The sequence below is a fragment of the Xiphophorus hellerii genome, chromosome 6 (assembly GCF_003331165.1).
Source record: "Xiphophorus hellerii strain 12219 chromosome 6, Xiphophorus_hellerii-4.1, whole genome shotgun sequence".
Taxonomy (NCBI): domain Eukaryota; kingdom Metazoa; phylum Chordata; class Actinopteri; order Cyprinodontiformes; family Poeciliidae; genus Xiphophorus; species Xiphophorus hellerii.
This window is the reverse complement of record NC_045677.1, coordinates 28245950-28272392: the sequence shown is the minus strand read 5'-3', so window position 1 is coordinate 28272392 and position 26443 is coordinate 28245950. Positions and strand designations below refer to the sequence as shown.

At 39.6% G+C, this 26443-nt stretch overlaps 4 protein-coding genes across 6 annotated transcripts; all 4 read left to right on the top strand.

The window, feature by feature from the left end:
- The first annotated feature begins 2850 nt into the window (after window positions 1-2850).
- Window positions 2851-5262, top strand: LOC116720955 (tripartite motif-containing protein 16-like). The gene has a single exon (XM_032564480.1). The coding sequence runs from the start codon at window positions 2890-2892 to the stop codon at window positions 4549-4551; it is 1662 nt and encodes a 553-aa protein (XP_032420371.1). The 5' UTR covers window positions 2851-2889; the 3' UTR covers window positions 4552-5262.
- A 946-nt stretch (window positions 5263-6208) lies between these two features.
- On the top strand, window positions 6209-11019 carry LOC116720988 (zinc finger protein 568-like). Of its 2 annotated transcripts, XM_032564547.1 has the most exons (3): window positions 6209-6472; window positions 9381-10138; window positions 10307-11019. In XM_032564547.1, exons 1-3 carry the CDS (start codon window positions 6313-6315, stop codon window positions 10499-10501), a joined length of 1113 nt encoding a protein of 370 aa, XP_032420438.1. In that variant the 5' UTR covers window positions 6209-6312; the 3' UTR covers window positions 10502-11019. The 2 variants fall into 2 exon arrangements, with proteins under 2 accessions (XP_032420438.1, XP_032420437.1); XM_032564546.1 differs by having other exon boundaries at window positions 6210-6472; window positions 9381-11019.
- Window positions 11020-12390: 1371 nt separating this feature from the next.
- Window positions 12391-15702, top strand: LOC116720939 (oocyte zinc finger protein XlCOF22-like). Its single transcript, XM_032564458.1, has 2 exons — window positions 12391-12742; window positions 13488-15702. Exons 1-2 carry the CDS (start codon window positions 12412-12414, stop codon window positions 14924-14926), a joined length of 1770 nt encoding a protein of 589 aa, XP_032420349.1. The 5' UTR covers window positions 12391-12411; the 3' UTR covers window positions 14927-15702.
- LOC116720976 (gastrula zinc finger protein XlCGF28.1-like) lies at window positions 12629-20348 on the top strand. Of its 2 annotated transcripts, none has more exons than XM_032564521.1 (2): window positions 12629-12742; window positions 17206-20348. In XM_032564521.1, exon 2 carries the CDS (start codon window positions 17241-17243, stop codon window positions 18627-18629), a length of 1389 nt encoding a protein of 462 aa, XP_032420412.1. In that variant the 5' UTR covers window positions 12629-12742; window positions 17206-17240; the 3' UTR covers window positions 18630-20348. The 2 variants fall into 2 exon arrangements, with proteins under 2 accessions (XP_032420412.1, XP_032420411.1); XM_032564520.1 differs by lacking the exon at window positions 12629-12742 and adding an exon at window positions 16242-16568.
- The last annotated feature ends 6095 nt before the right edge of the window (window positions 20349-26443 follow it).

Genomic DNA, 26443 nt, shown 5'->3' with positions numbered 1-26443 from the left:
TGGCACATCTAAAAACTGCAGGACAGCGGCCCTTGAGGACTGGAGTTTGACACCTGTGGCATAGACTATTGCTACACTGTTGTATTGGTAGCCTATAAATAGGCTATCAATACAACACTACTGATAGTTGTACTGATAGGCTTGATAAAAAGGTCATATTTAATTATGTGACATGCGCTTTCTCCATTTAGAAAAGTTTTATTGTCATGAGTTGTAGGCTTTGTGGTGAGGATGGACACAGTTGAACACAGGCTGTGATGAAAAGTGATAGTTTTAATGATGAACACAAAGAGTGAACAGAAATCCAGGCAGCACAGGTGAGCAGTGAGGCTAGGAACTCAGGCACTGGTAGCACTTGAACAAGTCAGCGATGAACAATGATACCACAGTAGACACACGACAAGGATTCGACAGGGAGCAGGGGACACAGGTGAGGTTAAATACACAGAGAGTAATCAGGGAACACAAAATACAGCTGGGAACAATCAAGGGCAAGACAGCCACGGGGACTAGATAAACCAAAAAACAATACAGAAACCTAAATCCTCACATTTATTCAAGCTAAAGATACAGGTAGCTCTAAATGCTAAATATTTTAAACATGGCTTTTCATCAACAGCATAGTCCACCGCAGCAGGTTAATGACATTCATAAACAGCTAATATTGTTACTTACGGTGTTCCAAGCTTCAAGGAAATTGATTAAAAAGCAAAACAAGGGGCATGCCGTGGTGGCGGAGGGGTTAGCGCGACCCACATTCAGAGGCAACAAAGCCTCGACGCGGCTGTCGCGGGTTTGACTCCCGGACCCGACGACGTTTACCGCATGTCTTTCCCCCTTTCCTGTCAGCCTATTTTATAAAAAGGGACACTAGAGCCCACAAAAAGACCCCTTGCGGGGCGATAAAAAGCAAAACAAAAATATTCCATTTTGTGAGTGGCAACATGCTCCCGGTTTGCCATTTTGCTACTCCAAATTATTAAGTGATCAATGTGGGAACAGATAAATAGATTAAGAATCAAGATTGAATGGGTTAATCAGTCAAAAATTGATGAGACATTACTTCTTTGAAGACATTACTTCTTTGAAGTAATGTTTTGTCTTTTGCATTGTAAAGTGTTTATTTTGTCAATGTGCCACTGGCGAAATCTTTCAATGCAATCCTTGGTCTTTAAAAATACATGTTCATACTGGACTGTGATTTTACTATATATAATTTTAACGGTTATGGTTTTGGTGCGTGAGGAATACACTGAATATTTTTGGTGTAGTGAATCCTCCTGGCTGGCTCGCCACTTTGTGTAACCTAAGCTGTACTTCATAAATACTAGGTGGGCAAGTAAGTTTGGATTTCAGACCAATGTTGTAGTTGCAACTAGTCTAATTTTGTAAAATTAAAAATACATATGATAAAAATTATTATGCACTTCTACAACAAAAAGTATCCAAGTTTAGCATTTATTGTTCTCCTCTCCTTGTCATGAAATGGTGGTGTATGGTGGTGAGGAAAACGCAGCAGGCTCAGGATGAGATGAGATATGGCGGTTTAATAATAATCCATGAAATAAACACAGTCCAAAAACGGTCCCAAAGCCGGGCAGCATGGCCGAGCTGAAGCCAGGGCTCGACGCCGGTAGCAACCGGTAAACGAGGGACGAGAAAACAGACTGGGCACACGGAACAAACAAATGCCAAGAGCGGCAAATATCGACAAGGACCCGACAAAGACACAGAGACACAGGTGACACTAAATACACAAGAGGTAATCAGGGAACGAGAAACACCTGGGGACTAATCAAAGGGAGACAGGACAACACGGAGACACAGACACACAGGAAACTCAAAATAAACACACAGAAAAACACAGATCCTGACACTCCTTCCTAAAGGGTAGTCAATCAGTTTCAGTTTCTTTATGTGTGACTGTCACAAGTCTTATGTGATGTGGTTATGTTAGCAGCAGCAGTGTACGAGTCAGTAGATAAAAGAGATAGAGGAAAACACAGAATCCATAACATCAGTCAGTCAAGTCAGTTTGTTCAACATAGTTTGTCAATTTCAATGAAATCCCAAAATGTTATCTTAGTTCAATGAAAGGCAGAAAACGAATCCAGCAGTCTCCGGTCTTGTTTTGAAACCTGGAGGTTCAGTGCCTCCAATCCCAGCTTACCAAGGTCCACATGTCTTATCTTTACACTCTGATAAAAATCTACCTGCTAACACAAAGAATCCCTGTCTTTTAGGTAAGACTTACACCTGTCAAGTACTGTACAACTCAACTCTGCAGTCACTTTAATAATGTCATGGACGACAGTTTCATTTGCTGAACTGAGGTTCAACAATACCATCACTGTGGTTCTTTCACAGTTTGCATTTATGTGGATCTCATTAAACACTTTGACACGGGCCATCTCAGTACCATGGTGAGCACAGAAACTGAACTGAAAGATGTCAAACCATGTTTCTGTTGTTGATATCATGCATAGTGATGAAATCATTAACAATGACTAATTTTTCTCGAGAAGAAAGAATGAACAACCAAATCATGGGTCAGAATGCAGTGTCAGTCATATCTTTAACTTTTAAATATCAAATGATATTTTGCTGTTTATTTAATGTAGTCTGTGAGGTCGCATCTCAAATGGGCAAGACCGTCAGTGGGTCTGGTAAAAACAAACATTATTGAAAAACGTGTCTCTGTTTAACCACTTCCTCACAGTTGCTCCAGTCTATCCACATTCTTCCTTTAGACTTGACGGTTGAAGGTGGGTGTTACCATTATGCAAATTAGTATAAGACTTGAGAGTCTACATTCTTCTGAAGGAATAAATGCTCAGAGCACATTTTCTGGAAGTCAAACTCACACAGTCACTGTGACTGAGAGCAGAAATGGAGCAGAATAAGCTGGACCGAGAAACATTCTCCTGTTCTATCTGCCTGGATCTACTGAAGGATCCGGTGACTATTCCCTGTGGACACAGCTACTGTATGAACTGTATTAAAAGACACTGGAATGTGGAGGATATGAAGAGAATATACAGCTGCCCTCAGTGCCGGGAGACATTCACACCAAGGCCTGCTTTGAAGAAAAACATTGTGTTTGCAACTGTAGTGGAGGACCTGAAGAAGACCGGACTCCAAGCTACCCCTGCTGACCACTGCTGTGCTGGACCTAAAGATGTGGCCTGTGATTTCTGCACTGGAACAAAACTGAAAGCCATCAAGTCCTGTTTAGTCTGTCTGGCCTCTTACTGTGAGAATCATCTTCAGTCTCATTATAATTCAGACACATTTAAGCAACATCACCTGGTGGAGCCCACCAAGAACCTCAAGAAGAACATTTGCTCTAAGCATGATCATGTGATGAAGATGTTCTGCCGCACTGACCAGAAGTGTATCTGTAGCTTCTGTTTAATGGATGAGCATCAAGGCCACGACACAGTGTCAGCTTCAGTAGAATGGACTGAGAGACAGAGAGAGCTGAAGGAGAGACGAGGAAACATCAAGCAGAGAATCCAGGACAGAGAGGAAGACATGAAGCTGCTTCAACAGGAGGTGGAGGACATCAATCACTCTGCTGATAAAGCAGTGGAGGACAGTGAGAAGATCTTCACTGAGCTGATCTATCTCCTCCAGAAAAGAAGCTCTGATGCGAAGCAGCAGATCAGATCCCAGCAGGAAACTGAAGTGAGTCAAGTCAAAGATCTTCAGGAGAAGCTCGAGCAGGAGATCACTGAGCTGAAGAGGAAAGACGCTGAGCTGAAGCAGCTCTCAAAGATAGAGGATCACAATCGGTTTCTCAGCGGTTACAGTTCCGTTTCAGTATTTAGTGAGTCTACAAACTCATCCAGCATCAATATTCATCCTCTAAGATACTTTGAGGATGTCATAGCATCTGTGTCAGAGCTCCAAGTTGAACTACAGGACATTCTGAGAGACCCATGGAGAGGAAGCTCACTGAGTCTCACTGAGGTGGATGTTTCACTGTCAGAACGAGAACCAAAAAGCAGAGCTGGATTTTTAAGACTTTCATGTGACCTCACACTAAATCCAAACACTGCAAATTCATGGCTGGTACTATCACAAGGGGACAGAAAGGTGAAAAGGATGGGTGAACCTCAGTTTCTTCCTAGTCACCCAGAAAGATTCACTCAATGGCGACAGGTCCTGAGTAGAGAAAGTCTGACTGGATGTTGTTACTGGGAGGTGGAGAGGAAAGGGAGAATTTATGTAGCAGTTGCTTACAACAGTATGATCAGAGCAGGAAGAAGTAATAAAAGTTTATTTGGAGCTAATGACAAATCATGGGCATTAGATTGTTGTTTACACAATTTTAAATTTGGTCACAACAACATTTGGAAATCCATCTCAGGTCCTCGTTCCTCCAGACTCGGAGTGTTCCTGGATCACAGAGCAGGTATTCTGTCCTTCTACAGCGTCTCTGACACCATGACTCTGATCCACAGAGTCCAGACCACATTCACTGAGCCGCTACATGCCGGGCTCTGGATTGGTTTTGCATGTTATGCAGAGCTCTGTGAACCCAAATAGACAGAATCCAAAAAATTCTGTGAATTTCAAGCAGATTTTTAATTCTCTAACAGATTTTCTTGATTGTTTTTGTTTTGTGTCTAAATTAATCAGACATCAATAGTCAGAGATTATCAGGACTTGTGTGTCTTCAAACCTGATGTCTTTGAATTTGGTTCTGTTGAATTTGTTATTTTTTCTACATACATCTCTAAAACAGCTGATTAACACGAGACTATTTGCTATCTTTCACTCCTTGTTGCTTTTAGTGGTAAAAACTGTGAACTCAGTAATAAAATGACAAATTATTCCTCTGATTGAAAAAGTGAAAAATGTTTTTTGATTAAAATTTTGTTTTGATATATTTTGTTGAGTCCTGACAGACATGAGACAATATCGTCTCTGGGGATCTAAGCTGATTTCATGTCTTGTTGATTTTTTAAAGGAGAAACTTCAGGGGGGGGAAAGCTGTCACATGTCTTCACTGGTTAGCTCTGTTAGTGATGGGATGCTGCCCCCTACAGGACGATTGCGGTTTTACATGGCATTGAATCTAGGGTTGTTTGATATTGATTTATTATTATTAGTTATAGGGAAGGAATATGTGTTTTAATCACTGTAAATACAATTCCGAATTAATTATTTCTGTGGTTGTGTTTTGTGTCTATAAATATAAAGTCAAATTTAAAAGTTGTTTTTCATTTGGATTGATAATAAAATCTTCATCAGCCATCTGTCTTTGTCATAAAAAAGAACATCAAGTCAGTATTGCAAGGAAATACTAAAAAATGTTCCAACATGAGGAATTGTGATGAAGCAGTTATATGGATTTATATCAAATATCAAAAAATATATAGAGACAAAACCAAACATAAAACAAAGATATAAAGTGCAATAAAATAGCTTCAGCAGAGCTGATAGGCACTGTAAAGAAACTTATAAGAAATTATCAATAGCTCTGGTTGACAAAGCCTCATTGTAAAAATACAGTAACATGGTTTGCCATAATACAGCATAATGTTTTAAATTGTAAAATTAAGTCTGACCATTTTTTAATTAATTGTCCATATACCAAATTATTGATAAAAACATTTCTCAGAGGGAGAACATTTGCCGTCTTACATATAGAGTAAAGAAGAGGTCTAAACACAAATCCAGAAATTATTTTTGACTCATTACAAAGTGACATTATCATTTCTACCAAAATAAAACAACGTAAATTAAAATTTGCCTTTCTGTGTCTGTTCTAAGATATGTGCAATGTGAATAATATTTTAATGTAGCTTTAAAGCTAGGTAAATGTAGTACAGTTGTAGAAACATTAGTTCAAAAAACAAGTGACAGATATCCTTGAAGAATTAAAGGTGGAAATAAACACTGACTCACGTCCCCACAAGTATTATTAGAATGTAACACATATGAGGATAGTAAGACTCGGAAACAAGCACTGAAACAGCTGAAAATAACTTACTGTAGAAACTATTCTTGGTTAATATCTGCTCCATTATTTATTTATTTATTTATTTTTATTTATTTATTTATTTATTTATTTATTTATTTATTTATTTATTTATTTATTTATTTATTTATTTATTTATTTATTTATTTATTTATTTTTACCACGTTGCGGTTCCACTCCAGTCCAGCAGGGGTGGTGAATGGACCAATCAGCTACTTTGTCTCATTTCCGGCGGAAGTAAAACAAAAAGGCTTCAGCAGCAACTTGTGTGGACTCGATTGGAAAACGGTTGTGCTGTGTCTCAGCTGAATATTTAATTAACCATGTCTTCAGTTAAGCATCTGAGAGAGTTTATCAGAGAGCGACTAACTGCTGCTGCCGAAGAAATCTTCACGGAGGTTGAGAAAACCATCGTCCGCTATGAGGAAGACATCAAACTGCTGGAAACTTACTGGAAACCTCAGATAAAACTCACCAGAGTCGGTAAGAAGTAACAGAAGCCGGCTAGACCAGGCTCCGAATATCATAGAGAAAGTAATAAAATAATAATGAATGTTGTTTTTCCCCTGTTACCATGGTAGCTGTTAGCACCGTCCAGCTGCTAGCTTTAGCACATGCCAAAGTTTGTATTCAGTTCAGCAGCTTTACTAAAAACAAATTTCACTTCAATCACGTTCCAATTGATCCTAGTTATCAAATAGTCTCAGTTAATTATTAAAAATGGATGAAAAAGTTTATATCAATGTAAACCCAGCAGATTGCATCGAGTCATTAACTTGCAGGGAAAATTAAATAAGTACATTTTTAGGCCCGAGCAGCGAAGCGCTACGAAGGCCTATTGTTTCTTAATCTTATTATGGTTCCACCAGATGAATTAGGGTTGGGGGGGCTTTATCATATTCAAAAACTCACCAGACTTGGCGGACGCGTCAAGTCTGCGTGAAAATTACGTATTTTAAGGTCGTTACAAGAAATGGCTGGACAGCGCCACCGGTCAACTTTCAAAATATCCTCCGCATTGACCTTAGTTTATCGTAGAGACATGAAATTTGGTACACTTGTAGAGCTCCCCAAGACGCATCGAAAATACAAATAATTTCATAGTGCAAGTCAAACAGGAAGTCGGCCATTTTAGATTGACTCCATTTTGGCCATTTGCAGCCTCTTCATTTGATCAAACTCCTCCTAGGGATTTTGATCGATCAACTTCAAACTTGGTCAGATTGTTCATTAGACATGTCCGATTAAAAGTTAGAAAAACGGTGAGTTTTCGTTCATGCTCAAGGGGCATTGCCATGGGTCAAAGTTCGCCTATTCGCCACGAAACTGTTATATCTTCTACACAGAAAGTCACAGAGGCACCAAACTGTCAGTGACTGATCATCATCACCCCAACGGTGCTTGCAGTTTTAATTTACACTTGTAGTCAAACTCGTATTATTTTAGGAGTCAAAATGGCAAACTCGTTTGATATTAAGTGAACATTCATATTTTTGAAAACTCATAAAATGCACTTTTTAATTTGATTAAGAAATGTCTTATTGATCCCAAGAAGAAATTATATGTTGTTGTAACAACTGCTATAGCCTCTAACTGAAGACGCTGCTATTGTACTTCAGTCTCATGAAAAGCATGCTCAAGACTGTCCCTCATACTCTTGATTATATAAAATACTTCTTTACACCATAATCTCCAGTGGTTCCGCAGTAGTCCCGAAAACAGAGACAGCCATCTTTAAGAAAGAGAGATAAAAGAAAAAAAGCAGTATTCTATCTTTTTAGGAAATTTGTTGTAAATCACAAGTGTTTTCTTTTCCTTTGCTTCCAGTTTTCATTCTAAAACAATCCAGGTCATTGTTGAGTAATCTAAGTCTTATTACCTTTGACCAGAGCATAGTAAGTACTGTAAAGGAGCAGAATATCCCTTTAGTCAAACACCAGATCAGTTGCTAACTTCAGCATCGTTCAGGATTCCAACACATGAAACAAAACCATTCAGTTCCTTAGCGCAGAATTAAATTTCTTTGAACCAGGGATGCCAAAATTCCAGTCCTTCAGGGTTTATCACCTGGATTCTGAACTAATGTTTACCATCACATCCTGCTGCCTCTGAGTCTGAGCGTGTGATGGACAATCACATGCTCAGATAATAACCTGTCACAAAACTTTTGAAGTGGACACGCTAGACCAGGGGTCTCAAACTCCAGTCCTCGAGGGTCGCAGTCCTGCAACTTTTAGATGTGCCTCTGCTGCACCACCTGAATAGAATAATTAAGTCATTAGCAAGGCTCTGGAGAACTGATCTACACAAGGAGGAGGTAATTAAGCCATTTCATTCCAGTGTTTTGTACCTGTGGCACATCTAAAAACTGCAGGACTGCGGCCCTCGAGGCCTGGAGTTTGAGACCCCTGGTCTAGACACTATAGATGTTACTATGGTAACCAGTGAAGCAGACACCTATTGAGTGCGTAGGAGACTCCATAGGTCCAGACACTGTTCAGTCGATGATGCTGAAATCTACATTTCAGATTTTGCTCCATGAATGTTTCGCCAAACATTCTTAACTATCCAGATCTTTACTTCAAAGCAAATCTGTCTCTTTGTTCCTACAGACCAGCCACAGCAACATGTCTGCAACAAAGAGGAAGTTCAGACTGACCCACAGTTTTGTAACCAGGAGCACCGAAGTCTGTTACATATCTGCTGGAATCCCCACATGAAGCTTAACAGAGTCATTATATGAAGCTCTGCGCTTTCCGGGAAACTGGTTCATCACTGATGAACCAAAATCAATGCTGGATCTCTGAGAAAGATCCTTGTTATTCCAACTGAACTGGATCTGGTTTGAGATGCAGAGCAGACCAGAACCAGAAGTGATCTGGAAGGTTGATACAACAACAACATATCTTTAATGTATTTTGGTGCTAAGACATTCAGTGATTTATAAACCAAAACAGTGTTTTAAAGTATATTCTCTGAGGTACATGGATCCAGTGGAAGGACTTTAGAACCAATGTGATGTGCTCTATCATCTTGGCTTTGCTGAGAACCCAAGCAGCAGCATTCTGGATCAACTGCAGCTGTTTAATACATTTTTTTAGGCAGACCTTTGGAGACACTGTTGCAGTAATCAACAAGTTTCTCTAGACCTTGCTGGGACATTAGTCCTTTAATCCTGGAAATGTTCTACAGGTGATAGAAGGTCAATTTTATAACTGTCTTTACGTGACTCTGACGATTCAGGCCTGAGTCCGTCACTACACCCATATAGACAGTGTTGTGAGATTTATTTGACTTTCTCACAATCCAGGATCATCAGGACAAATCAGGCTGGTGCATGAGACGGTCATCAATTTAATTATATTAATGATGTCTTCATTTGCCCCCACAGACCTCCAAAATCCACATTTCTCCATTGAGGAGAAAACTTCTGCCATTCAACAGGTCTATATCCATGGGATGATGTCCAGTCATGACCAGGAGGAAGCAGGACTTCAGTGGACTGAAGATGAACAGATGGAACCAGAACCTCCACTGATTAAACAAGAAGAACAGGACACAGAGCCTCCACTGATAGAAGATCATTGGAAAATAGAACCTAAAGGGACTAGAGAGGAGGAACCAGAACATCCATTTATTTATGAGGAAAATGAGGAACCAGATTATTCACTCCTTAAACAAGAACAGCAGGAACCAGAACATTTACCAATTGGACAGGAGAAGAAGGACCTCTGCAGCAGTCAGGAGGGAGAGCAGCTTGTCCAGAAGCAGATTGTTGCTTTTATGGATACTTCTAATTATCAGGAGGGTGATTTGAGTAGAGAACCAAAAACTGACTGCATCTCTAATGTAATTGAGAGCAAAGATCAGGAAGGAAGCAGCTTCACTGTTTCTGAGAGTCAGCCTCATACTGACACAAAGAAAAGGTCTTTCAAATGTGATGTTTGTGGGAAATGTTTTGAAAATCACCTTAACTTTAAAACACATTGCAGAACCCATATAACTGAAAGGCCTTTTTCATGTGAAACATGCAGTAAATGCTTCTCTCATGTTGGTAATTTAAATGTCCATAAGAGAGTTCATACAGGCGAGAAACCCTTTTCATGCCAAGTGTGTAAAAAAACATTCTCTCAAGTTTGTAATTTAAAAGTCCACATGAGAATTCATACAGGTGAGAAACCTTTTTCATGCCAAGTATGCAGAAAAAAATTCACTCAGATTAGCATTTTAAAACGGCACAAGAACATTCATACAGGTGTGAAACCCTTTTCATGCCAGTCATGCAGAAAAAAATTCACTCAGTTTTGCAGTTTAAAGGTCCACATGAGAATTCATACAGGTGAGAAACCATTTTCATGCCAAGTATGCGGAAAAAAATTCACTCAACTTAGTTCTTTGAATACACACAAGAAAGTTCACACAGGTGAGAGGCCCTTTTCTTGTGAAACATGTGGAAAAAGCTTCTCTCAAACTAGTAGTTTAAATGTTCACAAGAGAATTCATACACGTTAAGGAGCCATTTGCAAAATCTGTGGAAAAGTTTACCCTCAAATTCATTACTTAAATATACACACGAGAAGCCACACAGGGAGGGCATTTTTAATGTGGAATGGGTCTGTAACAATTCATCATATGACTCGAGGACCTTGGTCCAACTTGGTCCAAACTGTGTCACCAGCAGGACAAGAAAAGAATAACAGTGTTGGAATGGCCTAGTCCAGGGATCTCCTTCCCTAGTCCTCAATGTCTACTGTCCTGCAAGGTTTAGATGCATCCCTGCTCCAACACAGATTAATCAAATGATTGAATTCGTCTTCACCATGCTGTCAACTAATGAGCCATTCATCAGGTGTGTTGGAGCAGGGATGCATCTAAAACCTGCAGGGCAATAGATCTTCAGGACTTGGGTTGGAGATTCCAGGCCTAGTCAAAGGCAAGACTTCAAACTTACCGAAATCCAGAGAGCTGTGCAGAAAAAGATTTTTGTAAACATGAGAAAAATTACAATAAATTACTCTGTATGCAGCTTCCTTTGACTTTTATGTTTTTAGAAAAAGCTGATGATATATATATGTATATAGCATGTTCTCCCTGTGCATGGTGGGTTCTCTCCAGGTACTCCGGCTTCCTCCCACAGTCCAAAAACATGACTGTCAGGTTAATTGGTTTCTCCAAATTCTCCCTAGGTGTGTGTGTGTGTGCATGGTTTTTTCCTGTCTCTGTGTTGCCCTGCGACAGACTGGCGACGTGTCCAACGAGGGTCATTTTTGCCACCAAAACAGATGTATAGATATATTATTATCAAATAAAAGTGCAGTTGCTGTAGGTAAACTGCCTTTATTTCCTCCCTCACAGTCACTGGCTCTGCTGCATCAGTGCATCCAGGCTACCTGTTGCACATTTGAATACTGTTTTTTTTGTTTGTTTGTTTTTTTTTAGAATGAGTCAAATCTTCTCCAATTCTTTTGTCCAAATCTGGTCCAATTCCAGGTTGACCCCGCCTTTCGCCTGAAACGTTCGCTGGAGATAGGCACCAGCACCTCCTGACCCCACAAGGGACAAGGGTGTTAGAAAATGGATGGATGCATGGAGATATATGTATATAGAAAGAGAGAATGTAAAAAAACATATTTTTATAAGTCAAATGCTCCCCTTTTAAGTCATCCACATACTTCATTTGTTTTTATTTTGTTTTGTTTTTTGTAACCCTGAATAACAGCACATATAAATGTTTGCATAGCAACAGGGGATTATCTAGGGAGAGCATAAATGAAAAATAATAATGAGATGACAGTCACAGAAGTTTTGCAAAAACAAAACAACAGTACATAATGTGGCATATTTGCTAGGGATCCTTGTGCAAATATAATTTATAGTCAGCAGATCTTCCACAATTCCAAGTTTTTGATTAGTTGAAAGTCTGTTTTTTTTAAGCGTCAAAATAACTGAGAATTTTGATGGGGTTTTTTTTGTTGTTGTTTTTCTTGTAATTTAGCTTAAACGATTCTCCAAATTGTCCAGTTCTTAAAGATACAGTGTTGTCAGCAAAGTTGAGCTGACTGTCCAGGAATGACACAAGGAATTTAAAATTTGCCACAGTTTCAACAGGTTGGCCATCAAGTGAAACTGGAATCACTTTCAGGTCTTATTTATGTCATTTAATTAGCTCTACATCCTTAAGAAAATAAAAAAATATGGTGTTTTATAAGATAATTTATCTTTTACGGTGCCAGAAATCCCGAAATTAATAGTAAATAATAAAGACTTTATGGTATTCTGATTTAGTAATGTAATTAGATTAGTTGTGTTGTTCCAAATAAGGTATGAGACTGACAGTGGTCCGTCCCCGCCCCTTTCTGTTTGCTGCAGCGAGGTCCTTCTCTGCCAATCTGCGGTTCCACTCCAGTCCAGCAGGGGCGGAAATGGACCAATCAACTGCTTTGTCTCAACATGACACCAAGCGGAAGTTAAACAAAAAATGGCCTCAGCAGTTTGTGTGGGCTGAGCTGGAAGATGGTTGTGTTATCGTATTTAAACTGAATATTTCAGCAACCATGTCTTCAGCTCAGCATCTCAGAGAGTTTATCAGAGAGAGACTAACTGCTGCTGCTCAAGAAATCTTCACCGAGGTTGAAAAAACCATCATTTGCTACGAGGAAGAGCTCGATGCTCAGCGCAGGATGATGGGGATCAACTGGAAACCAGAAATTAAGCTACACAGAGTCGGTTCGGAGCTGCAGAGACAAAGTTCTGGTAGGTCTGGATAAAGGTGCTGATGTTTTCACTGAAGACAGCAGAGATCCGTCAGCGGCGATAGTTGCTGCAGCTCCAGCTGCTGCTAAACGGGGCTGAACATTTTTTAGCTGCTGGCTTTGATGCTACGAAGTTTTATAGTGTTGCAACTCAGATTAAAGTGTTGCAGGACAAGTCAAACTCACCACGAACTGTCCCCCTGTATGAAATGGATAACTGGGGTTAACTAATGTGAAAATCATGCATAAATGCATGATTCTCCATTAAGCGTGTAACAGAGATCTCACCATCTCCGTTCAATTCATTCGGTCTGTCTAAGTTCAGAGGTAGCAGCAGTGGGTAACTTCACTGAAACACCAGGTTTGAGCTTCCACAGTGGTTGTAGTTCCCATGTGGTCCGAGCAAAACTCAACAATTGTGAAGTAGATAGAAACTTGCAATGGGCTGTAGATATGGGCAAGTTTGGGGAATAAATGTCCTCAAATTAAATTTGGTGTGAATTTGTGCTGCTGCAGCAAAAAATATAAATTTAACTTAAATCTCTTGATCATCTTTACCAGGACTGCCAATGTGTGGATGACACTTTACACTGCAAACGTCACCTTCTCTTCAATTAAGCATTACAAAATAAGTTAAGATGCAAAAAGTGGTGCTTACAGTCCAGGATCATCAGGAACAGCCAGGTAGATGCATGAGACAGTGACCAATTCAATTAGCTTAATGATCACTTCCTTTGTCTCCACAGACCTCCAGAAGCCACGTGTCTCCAAAGAGGGAACTTTTGCCATCCAGCAGGTCTGTCACCAAGGGAGGAAGACCAGTCACAACGAGGAGGAAGTAGGACATCAGTGGACTGAAAACGTACAGATGGAACCAGAACTTCCACTGAAAGAAGGAAAAAAAGAACCAGAACCACCACTGATCAACAAAGAAAAGGACAAAACAGATACTTCTGCACTTCCCTGTGAAAAACCGGAACTAGAACATTTACCATGTAGACATAACCAGATGGACGTCCACGGTAGTCAGGAGAGAGAGCCGCTTGTCCAGAAGCAGATTGTTGCTTCGATGGAGACTTCTACTCTTCAGGCAGATGGCTTGACTGAAGAGGAACCAAGAACTGAGCAGCTTTCCCTTCATATCTCTCCTGTAGTCGAGAGCAAAGATCAAGAAGAAAGCACCTACACTGTGTCTGAGAGTCAGTCTCATACTGACACAAAGAAAAGTTCTTTCAAATGTGATATTTGTGGGAGAAGTCTTAAAAATCAGTGCAACCTGGTTAAGCATTACAGAACCCACAAAGGTGAGAGGCGTTTTTCTTGTGAAACATGTGGAAAATTGTTCTTAAAGAAAGCAACTTTGAATGTTCACATGAGAATACACACAGGTGAGAGACCTTTTTCATGTGAAACATGCGGTAAATGCTTCTCTCAAATTGGTCATTTAAATGTGCACAAAAAACTTCATACTGGAGAAAGACCCTTTACATGCAAAACATGTGGGAAAAGTTTTTCTCTAAATTGTAATTTAAATGTACACAAAAAATATCATACAGGCGAGAGGTGTTTTTCATGTCAAATGTGTGGAAAAAGTTTCTCTATAATTCAACATTTAAATGCACACAAGAGAGCCCATACAGGTGAGAAGCCCTTTTTATGCCAATTATGTGGGAAAAGTTTCTCTCATGTTGTTAATTTAAATTTCCACAAGAAGATACACACAGGTGAGAAGTTTTATTCATGTCAAAAATGTGGAAAACGTTTCTCCCTGATTCATTATTTAAATGTACATCAGAGAACACACTCAGGTGAGAAACCGTTTTTATGCAAATCATGCGGAAAATGTTTCTCTCAAATTAGTCATTTAAATCTTCACATGAAAACTCACACAGGTGAAAAACCTTTTTCTTGTGAAACATGTGGAAAATGTTTTGTAAATGTTTCAAATTTGAATGTTCATAGAAGAACTCACACAGGCGAGAGGCCTTTTCCTTGTCAAACATGTGGAAAAAGTTTCTCTCACATTAGTAATTTAAATCTCCACAAGAAAACTCATACAGGTGAGAGGCCTTTTTCATGTGAAATATGTGGAAAAGCTTTCATTAATCCTGGAAAACTGAATCTCCACAAAAAACAAACACAGCATATAAAATGTTCTACAGAAAATGCTTGTAAGGAAGCTTAAATAGATTTAAAACTACTTGGCATGCTATAGGCCGCCATTTGCAAAACGGCTAATCCAGAAACACAATTTATTTTCCTTTCTACTGATATGTTGTACCCCCAATATTAGAGGTTAGGAAAAACTTTGTTCGCTTTTGTGGTTGTTCTGAAACTGTTTATCAGAACAACCAAGAAACGGTTTCTGTTGTTCCGGGACAGTTTCTAGTACTACTACTATATACTTTGGTGATCAAACATCAAAGTATATTTGGTGTTTGAAATGTTAAAATAGGCAGTTTTAAGTATTTTGAGAGTCTAAAGTATTTGTGGATTTAAGCAATTCGTGAACTGGTCAGGATGTCCAGAGATTTGTGCTAAATATTTTTTTTAGTCTAAAGCAGGGTTCAAAAGAAGACTGCATAATGTTATAGCATCATTGCACTATAACAATGATGCTGTTGAAGCTTTTCTACCTTCTGTTGATCTCTGAAAATTGTACTAATTTATTTGAAATGGGCTTCATGTTATTTTTTTGTGTGTTTTAAATGCATCGAAGTTCCTGGTTTCAGTTTCGAGGTTTGTAACACCATACTGATGGTTGTTGACATGTTTTATGTTTATAGTTTGTTCGTTTTACTTCTCAGTGCTTCTCTTCACAATGCTTCACTTAATTTCACACATGATGCATTCATTTTGCGATTTTTATGGTGAAAATCAAAATGTTGGAATAGTTTAGCACTTCATTTTGTAAAAAAAGAAATTTATAGTCTGAGACATGAAATAAATGTTTAAAATACATGAAGACAGTTTACTTTCATTCTAAATGTTTGCAGATAGCAAAGTTTCCAGTGAGCATTAGGTTTATAGAAAAAGCTGTTTTAGGTGTTGGTGTTTGAGATGAGTAGCCAGCTTCATTGTGACTCACTTTAGAGGCCCCAGATTGATGGAAAATCAGGGTTCAGTTGCTTCAGATTGTCTGCAGATGAACACTGTCTCAATATTGTCTCTATGGATGCAGGCTGTAACTATGCTTAATTATGTTAACGTGGGGAGTAGGTGTGTGGTGGCTGGTTAACCTCTGCTCTCTGGAAACCTTTTTTTATTAATATCTTTAAAATTATAGTGGCACAAATGAACATTTTATCTGCACAAATGTAGCACAAACAAATTTCTATTTGTTCTACACAAATTTTGTTTCCACATTAGAATGTAACACATATGAGGATTGTGGGAAAATACATTTTAAAGAAGCAAGTATTCTTGGTTAACGTCTGTTCCATTAATGAGAGTTTGTTTTTGCTGCCAGGCTGCTGTTCCAGTCCAAACCTGCAGAGGGCGGAAGTGGGACAATCAGCTTGTTTCTCTCATTGTGACCTCAAGCTGAAGTAAAACAAAAAGGCAGCAGCTTGTATTGTCTTAGCAGAAGGACGATTGTGTTGTATCTCATCTGAATATTTCAGCAACCATGTCTTCAGCTCAGCATCTCAGAGTTTATCAGAGAGAGACTAACTGCTGCTGCTCAAGAAATCTTCACCGAGGTTGAAAAAACCATCATTTGCTACGAGGAAGAGCTCGATGCTCAGCGCAGGATGATGACCGGATTGACTGGAAACCACAAATAAAGCTCCACAGAATCGGGTCGGAGCTGCAGAAATAAAGTTCTGGTAGGTCTGGATAAAGGTTCTGATGCGTTCACTGCAGACCGAGATCCGTTAGCGGCGATATTTCTGTAGCCTCTGTTTTTAGCTGCTAGCTCCGATGCTACAAAGGTTGATAGCTTTGTAGCTCAAGCTAAAATGTTGCAGCACAAACAGAAAATGTGTTAGTCTCTGAAAAACCACATGGAGTTCATTTATATCCACGGATTAAACATATCAATGCTACCAATGGTCTTAGTAGTGTTTTCAGACAAACGTTTATTTATCATCAAAATTTAAACTCAGTGTAAATTGCATTGGCATGTATGTATAGTAAAATATGTGCAATGTGAGTCTTACTGCCTTTGTTCATTATGTATGTGTTTCAGAGAAAGTATGTGTAATATAGGGGTGTGTGGCCAGCTGTACCTTCAAAAATGTATACTGGCCACTGCTTTAAAGAGACGACAGCTATCTTGCTGCTACCTGGCTGCAGTCACATGTGCAGCTTTTTGATTCACATAAATTTTTCTGTTGTGGACACGTGACAGTTGCTGGGAGGACAGTTCTTCATGAGGTTCCTGGAGGTCCTGGACCTCCAGACTGATGAATGAAACAGTCATCAATTTAATTATATTAATGATATCTCCCATTGTCCCCACAGACTTCCAAAAGTCACAAATCTCCATTTAGGAGGAAATGTCTGCCATCCCCCAGGTATTTCACCACAGGAGGAGATCCAGTCATGACAAGGAGGAAGCAGAACCTAAACAGATTAAAGAGGAAGAGGTCGACCCGGAACAATTGCAGGTTAAACCATCAGAACCAGGGCATCCATGTAATATTGAGAAAGAGGAGGAATCAGGTCTTCCACTTATTGAACAATGGGAATATTCTGAATGGATTAAAAAAGAAGAGGATAACACAGAATCTCCACTGATAAATGAAGGAAATGAGGAACCAGATCCTTCAGTGGTTCGACATGAACAGCAGCCACCAGAACATTTACCAACTGGACAGGACCAGAAAGATCTCTGCAGAAATCGGGAGGGAGAGCAGCTTGTCCAGAAGCAGTTTGGTGCTTTGATTGAGACTTCTACTCTTCAGGAAGGTAATTTGATTAGAGAACCAAAACTTGAGGAGTTTTCCTTTGATATATCTAATGTAATTGAGAGCAAAGATCAGGCAGGAAGCAGCTCTTCTGTATCATGGAGTCAGTCTCATATTGACACAAAGAAAAGGTCTTTCAAATGTGACATTTGTGGAAGATGGTATAAAAATCAGGATAACTTAAATAACCATTACAGAACCCACACTGGTGAATGGCCTTTTTCATGTGATTCGTGTGGAGAAGGTTTCCCTAAAATTAGTGCTTTAAAACGACACAAGAAAATTCATACAGGGGAGAAGCCTTTTTCGTGTCAGTCATGTGGAAAAAGTTTCACTCGAATTGGTGATTTAAATGTCCACGAGAGAACTCATACAGGTGAAAAGCCTTTTTCATGCCAGTCTTGTGGAAAATGTTTCTCTCGAATTGGTGATTTAAATGTCCACGAGAGAACTCACACAGGTGACAAGCCTTTTTCATGCCAGTCGTGTGGAAAATGTTTCTCTCGAATTGGTAATTTAAATGTCCACAAGAGAACTCATACAGATGAGAAGCCTTTTCCTTGTCAAACATGTGGAAAAAGTTTCTCTCACATGTGTAGTTTAACCATTCATAAGAGAATTCATACAGGTGAGAAGCCTTTCTCTTGTCAAACTTGCGGACAGAGTTTCTTTCAAATTAGTAGTTTAATCAGTCACAAGAGAAATCATACAGGTGAGAGACCTTTTTTATGTAAAGCATGTGGAAAAACTTTCTCTCGAATTGATCATTTAAATGTACACTCGAAAATTCACACGGGTGAAAGATCTTTTTCTTGCAACATATGTGGAAAATGTTTTAAAACAAGTTCAAATTTGAATGATCACAGAAAAATTCACACAGGTGAGAAACCTTTTACATGTGAAACATGTGGAAAAAGCTTCATTAATGTATGGAAATTGAATTTACACATTAAACAAAAACACTTGACTGTCACATAGATTAACTATTATAAATACTTTAACTTTTCCTGGTAGTAGTTATCTTTGCAAAGTATATTAGAAAAAGAAAATTGACTAAACCAGGTTATAGGAAACCTCTCCAAGTCTGTAAATAGCAGCAACTTGGACCTCATGGACAAACACCTTTTTCATACTGTGGTTGACTGATTCACCTCTGCTATTAGGGATACGAGCATATCTACAATATAAAAATGCAGCTTAGGGAGCTGAGTTTGGCGTCAAGTTTGGAAATAAAATGTCATAACTGTGTAGATGCCTTATAGATGTAGTTCAGCTTGGTGATGGAGGACTGATGATGTGGGCTTGTTTTAAACGCATTAGTTCAATATGAAGTCTTCTTTGTATTAAACTCTTCTAGAAAAAAAAATTCGGTCCATCTTTTGCTCATATCTGTAAACTGAACTTCAATACATTTTACATTTTATTTTATGTATGTGTATTTTAAATGGATCAAAGTTTCTGCTTTTAATTTGGATGTTTATAAGAGACGATTGATTGATAGATTGATAGATTACTTTATTTTCCCAAAGGGATCATTTCTTTCATGTCATTACATTTTCCAAGTTGAATTAATAGATGTGTCACAAAAAGTACATCATCACAAACATACACAGCAACAAACATTTTCCCACCATTACCGTCATACAGTCAGACACAAACAGATATAATATGAATAGCATGCATTCCTCCTTCCCCCTGTTCACCTCATTAGACATAGCAAGAAACATCACTTCACTGAAAACACTAGAAAATGGATGATTGTCACAGACGTTTGCTTTGTGCAATGTGCAACTTTTCTTAAAGGGACAGTACTATGTAATATAGACGTTTTGAGTTTTACATCATGTTATATTGTTATTCACTTATCAAAGATGTACCTGGAGTTTTATCTTGATTCTTTCTTGCATGTTTGAGAAATCCTTTAGTCTCCATGGCAGATATTCAGCTGTGCAAAACACCTGGGTGGACCTAGCTCCGCCTTCGAGGCGCAGCACTACCACGACTCTTTAACTGAACTCCTTTAGACTAGCCAGCAGCAATTAGCAAACATCTGGTGGAACTGCACAGCTACTTAGCTCATTGTACAAGCTACTTCTCAGTAAAGCCTATAGAGGAGCCATGTTGTGATGACTTCCTGAAGGCAGAAAGAACAGGAGTTTTTAAAGAGACAGACGCATAATTTCAAGGCTTTAAATTAGGAAGTCAAATTTCTTTTAAGTTATGTTTGATATGTAGTATTTCTGTAACAAATTAAGGTAACATAGTTATTTGATTATGCTTGTAAAATGGCACTATGTGGCTGAGCAACATATAATACTGCCCTTTGAAAGTGGGCTTTTTCCCAGCCTGCAGTTCTCTATCCTCTGCCAAATAGGAGTAAAGCAGTGGTGTCCAAAATCAGTCCTCAAGGCCTGGGATCCTGCATGTTGGTTAAACACAAGCAAGCAGGGGCCTGCTAATGATGGCTTATTAGCAGGCCTCTGCAGAACATTGACATGCTGAGAAGGTAATAACTAGAATTAAATCATGCAGGATGCCAGCCCTCAAGGACCGACTTTGGACACCCCTGCCTTTTACAGGAAGGTTGGGTTGTTGCATGACTTTGAGTACAGATATTATTTATTATTGCTTTATTACTATTGGTAATGTAGAATAAATCTTTGTTTAATCACTGTAAATAAAATGCTCATTGTATTATTTCTGTATTTGTGTGCTGTATGTCCTATAAATATAAAATAAATCTACATGGATCCAAACTTCCAGGAGCTCCAAACATTTTGTATTGCTGTTCAGCTCTAACTCTTCATGTCTCAACTTAAACTGTTTTCTCTAACTATTCCTCAGTTCTGTGAGGAAAGCCAACCATAAAGCAAAATGTTAGAAAGTGATAACATATCTAACTGTATACTAATGTTCTGTAAAGGCCCTGAACCCACATAGACCACTAAATGTTGTAAAGACCAAATAAGAGGAAGGGTCTCTTTTTCAATAACTGAGTAATTCAGCTGATGTCTATTAAATTTCTTAGAAAAGAAATCTTTTAATTGAAAAACCACCCATTTCCAAAAGGACTCCCCCCTGTACCAACGTGACTGGCATCAATTACATAAATAAAATAAAAATCATTTGGCTGCATTCACTGGAGCTATACATCTGCCAGAAGGTCAAACAATGTCGTTCCAGGAGAGAAGACCAGGTACCTGAATACACAACAATGTCATCCAAATACACAGCACAACCCTCTAAATGCCCAACAACTTTATTTGTCAAAAGTTCCCAGCCCATTCCTCAACTGGAAACTGGAATGAATATGAATTATGTATGAGTATGAATTCAAACCATGAGGTGTAAAGAAGACAGATTTTTTGTGTCTTTTTAGATAAAGGGACCTGCCAATCACCCTTCAGTAGGTCTATCTTACTGATGAATTTAGCATTTCCAGTTTGGTCAATACAGTCATCCATAAGAGGCAGAGGGTATGAACCAGGTTTAGTTATGTTATTGACCTTTCTGAAATCAGAACAAAACCAAAAAGTTTTGTCTGATTTTGGAACCAATAAACAAGATTTGTTTTCTCGTTCAAATTTGCAAGAGATGGGTTTAAACATTTTGTGACTGGGAAACAGATAAGTAACATTCTTTTTGTTTCATGGGGAAATAAAATCGGTTTATTGTTCAAGGAAATAAAACTCATTCTGTTACTGATAGCAGCTGTGTCTGAAGTCTGAGATAAACTACACGACATGCAGAGAGGCACATGGACAAAAAGTCCACTGATGGCACTTGGATGGATGTTTTACTGTCGGCACCAGAACCAAATAGCAGAGCTGGATTCTTAAAATGTCTGTGTGAAATCACATGCAAGCCAAGAGTTGCATCCATCCATCCATTTTCTACCACCCATGTCCCTAATGGGGTCAGGAGGGTGCTGGTTCCTATCACCAGCGAACGTTTCAGGCGAGAGGCGGGGTACACCATGGACAGGTCGCCAGTCCGTCGCAGAACCCAAAAGTTGCATGACGTTGGTTAATTTTCCAAAGTCAAGTTCAACATGTTGAAAATCAAGTTGGCTTAAACTGGTTGCTGTGACATTATAGGAAGGAGGTGAGAATGTTTTACAGCAACTTACAGGCTTTTTTAGAAATGTTCACAGCAAACACTGACAAAAAACTGCTTATGCTGAATAATAAGATGTTGCAAATAAATTGCATTAAAAACAATAACAACAAAAAATTATGAATTGTACCTTAGCTGCAAAAGTGAAAAGAACAGTGAGACAAAACATTATCCTGGACTTCTTGGGCAGCAGCAGAGCAGAACTGTGGTCTCCTGTCACTCCGGTCCGAAAAGTTGCACTTGACTTATTTTCTGAACAATGACCAACTTCATTTTCAGCAGCCTGGAAGAAAATGGTTTTAAGTTTGGTCACAACAACATCTGGACCACCCTCTCAGGTCCAGTTTCCTCCAGAGACGGAGTGTACCTGGATCACAGAGAGTATTTTCTGTCATTCTACAGTGTTTCTAAAACCATGACTCTCCTCCAGAGTCCAGACCAGATTCACTCAGACGCTACTGGCTGGACTTTGGTTCGGTTTATATTTAGTGCAAGCAACCCAAACAAACAAAATCCACTGTGAGTTGTTTCTTTATCAGTGTGTGATTTTGTGTATAAATGGGTGAATCACTGAATGTAGTGTGAAGTGCTTTGTGCTCCGCTGGATTAGATAAGCGTTATTCAAGTACAAGCTATTCCTGAGAATACAAGCTACTTCTTAAAAAAGCATGTACTTGCAATTCTCAGCTGCTCCTGAGAATTGTATTCTATTTTTAGAAAGACGTGGGAAAGAAATAATTAAAAGATGCACATTCTATCAGCTAAAATTAGTTTTGGCATGAAAGTCTGTCTTTTAATGAAGGAGGAACTTAAATTCCTGACATTGTTATCCCTGCTATCCCAGCCAGAGTAAGAGAGAAACCTCAGCATAAAATAACTGCAAGCAGAGCCTAATCACATATTTTCTCATAAACTGCAGTGGTCCAAACCTAAAGAATTTAAGATTTAAACTCAAAGTAAAAAAGCTAACATCTTTGGAAAACAATAAATGTAAAGTAGCTTTTAGAATATGTTAGATAATCTTAGCCTCTCGAAATAAATACAATGACAAGTTTCTGTTTTAATTAGCCTCTACTTTCTTCCCCTGAATGCAGCAGATCCAGTCTGTCAAAAAAGTTGTTTCCTTGTTCTTTCATGTTCAGATTGGCAGATCAGAGGCTGGTATAAACAAACATTTTGTGACTGGGAGAACAAACCGGTTTTATCAAAAAGATCAGTTAAGGAAATAAAACTCACACTGGCAGCAGCTATGTCAGAGATAAACTGTAGGACATCTTGGGAGACATGTGGACAAAAACCTCAGCGAAACTCACTGAGGTGGATGTCTTGAAGGTCAGAACGGACAGAGATAACACTTATTCTCCTCTGAGTTTGTTGGAGTGAGGAAAAAGGACAATCAATGAATGAAATCATCAACCAATTTATTCCAATAAATGCAACGATATATCTTTGGAGATCACACTTACACAGAGAAACACCATCTCAGCTTGGCTGCAAAGTGACCTGATCAAACGGGGACTTCACCCTTTAATATATTGTCCTGCACCCCCAGCTGTATAACAGAAAGGTTCTCAAAGATGCTCTCTGTGCCTAATATGGAGTTGTTTATCCTATCTTACAGACTGCAGTTGGTGGAGGACAGGACGCACTGTGAACAGTGAGACCTCAAGTTAACCTTTAACCTGCACACCCTATATATAAAATCAATAAAATTATAGAATTAATACACAATTATTTCCCCTTTTGATCTCTGCTAAGAGATCACCTCAACCTGATGTGAATAAAGTGTCAAATGGATCAAACACCTTTGAAATCACAAAGCCAAAATTTTTTTTACAATTATTGCTGACAATAAGCCAAACCCTGCAGTCCATTTCCATTGGAGAAAGACCACCGTTTCACCTCCTCCACTCCAGCACTGTCTATTGTTGACTTCTTTCTTCAATGTCTAGGGTAAATAACTTTGTACTTGTATAGCACCTTATCAAGTCACACTACAGTGATTCACCCATTCTTAGACTTAGACTTAGACTGACTTTATTGTCATTTTGCATGCACATGGTGAATACAGAACGAAATTTCGTTGCATACGGCTCAGGACAATGTTTTGAGCTTTCAATGTTGTGAGGTTACTCCAGAATAAAATAAAATACAGTATAAAATATGAATATAAATATAGAATATAAAGTGCAGGAATGACAGTAAAATATAAGTTATTTAGCTCTGTACATGTGCAAGGTATAAAGTGGAGACCAGATTTTAAGTGCAGTCCAGTTAAGAGTTCAGCAGTCTGATAGCAAGTGGGAAAAAGCTGTTTCGGAACCTGGTGGTCCTGCACCGGATGCTGCGGAACCTCTTTCCAGAGGGCAGCAGGGAGAACAGTCCATGGTGGGGGTGTGAGGGGTCACTGACGATGTTTCGGCCTCGGGACACGCAGTGCTGGGATGAAATGTCCTGGATGGAGGGAAGGGGGGCCCGATGATCCTTTCTGCTGTCCGCACCACTCTCCTCACGTTCTTCCAGTCGGAGGCGCTGCAGCTTCCACACCACACAGAGAGGCAGCTGGTCAGAATGCTCTCTATGGTGCTTCTGTAGAACATCTTGAGGATGGGCGGGGGCAGGTGGGCTCTTCTCATCCTCCGCAGGAAATACAAACGTTTCTGTGCCCTCTTGGCCAGAGACGTGGTGTTCACAGTCCAGGTGAGGTCGTTAGTGATGTGCACCCCCAGGAATTTGGTGCTGCTGACCACCTCCACAGCCGAGCTGTTGATGAGCAGTGGAGCGTGGCTGGGCCGGTTCTTCCTGAAGTCGATGATCATCTCCTTCGTCTTGTCAACGTTCAGGATCAGGCTGTTGTCTCTGCACCAGTCCACCAGCTGCTCCACCTCCTCTCTGTAGTCCAGGTCGTTGTCGTCTCTGATGAGGCCCACCACCGTTATGTCGTCCGCGAACTTCACGATGTGGTTGGTGGCGAACCTGGGGACGCAGTCGTGTGTCATCAGAGTGAACAGCAGAGGGCTCAGGACGCAGCCCTGAGGGGAGCCTGTGCTGAGGGTGATGACATCGGAGGTGTTCCTGCACACAAGCTGATGTTGGCTGGCAGATTCTGTCAGATTATCCTCTCTGACAGAAGTGAGGCCGCCATGCATCCCCACCAGCAGGCAGTAACACAATGACAGAGGCGGGTGGAGTGGGGATCAAACCAGCAACCCAACATGGTTGCCACTAGGGTAGATTGCCCTGACACCTCTACACCACAAGAGGGGATTATTCTAAAGTACAAGTCTGGTGCTGTTAATTCTGCACCAGCTGGTTCAGAACTTTGGACCTGGAGCTTCTCCTGGACCTCAGTTAGTGGGCGCTGTGATTCCACTGCTGCACGCTGACTTCAAGGAGCCTGTTGTTTGTTGGCCACTTGTCTTGAGAACGCTGCAACCAAGGTCTGAAGTTCACTAAAAAATGCTTTGTGAGTCAAGCCCTGGTAGTTTCGTCAAGGGCCCTGGAAAAAGCCTCCTGGTTTGGAGCTTGTGAGGAGTAAAACCAGTGGCCTGGTTGACAGAACACCTAGCAGACATCAGCGCGACCTTGGTTGAAAAGCGTCAACCAAGGTCTGTGCACATATTTTTGCCAATCTGGTTTGATTCATTCTCTCCACTTTTCTACGTGACAGGAGATGGTAGACTGTACCAAATGCATGCTTCAACATTGTTTAAACCTGCTGCAAATCCTGATTTTGCAATGAGATCTGTCTCATTGTCAGATCTCACCTTTTCAGGAAAATTGTGTCTTGAAATATAATAGCTAATGAGATATTTGATCACTGACTTACTGTCCTCTCTTTTGGTAGGCCAACCCTCATGCCATCCAGAGTAATCATGTGAACGTTTTAGTGCCTTTTGAGGTACTACACATCCCACATACCTGCATCCTCTCACTTGCACTACCATGTCTGTGAAATCAATAATAATCTCCTTTCCTGGTTTTGTCTCCAAAGGTTGATGTGGGTTGATGGTTGGTGTATTTGCCAAATTCTTTGCAGAGAAAATGTTAAAAATTTGAGGGTTAATGCTAAATCCAATACCAATGCTATGCCTAGACATAACAAATGCAGAAAAAATATCATACCCACAGCTTTCCTTAAGAAAGTACCGCCTGTCATTGAAAATGATCTGATTCTCTCATTTTCTCATCAGCTGTTTTCCCCCAGGCTTTAAAAACAGCAGTTATCAAATCACTGATAAAAAAGAATATTCTGGACAAATCACTACTGCAGAATCACAGGCTGATCTCCAACCTTCCATTCGTCAGTAAAATCATTGAAAAAGCTGTTTCAACAGTTAAATTGCTTCCACATGGTTGCCAACTGCTTCCATTATGTCCCTTTTAATCCTGTCTCTTCCTCGTGTTACACTGCTGTCTATTTTCCCTGGATTTCTGGGGGAGTTTTGTTCTCCTCTGGCTCCCTGTGCTCCAATGGTTTTTTTGTAAGTTTTTGTTCTTATTTCTTCATTAAATCTTCAAATCAGTTTGTCACCCCAGTTTCTCTGCATTTGGATCTTCTTCCATCTGCATTGATTATGACAGTATCAGTCATATTTTTATTGGATATTGTTTTCTGTCACCATGGACGCAGCAGATTGGAACGGTCTCACTGGTGCAAACAAGCTGGGGTGAGA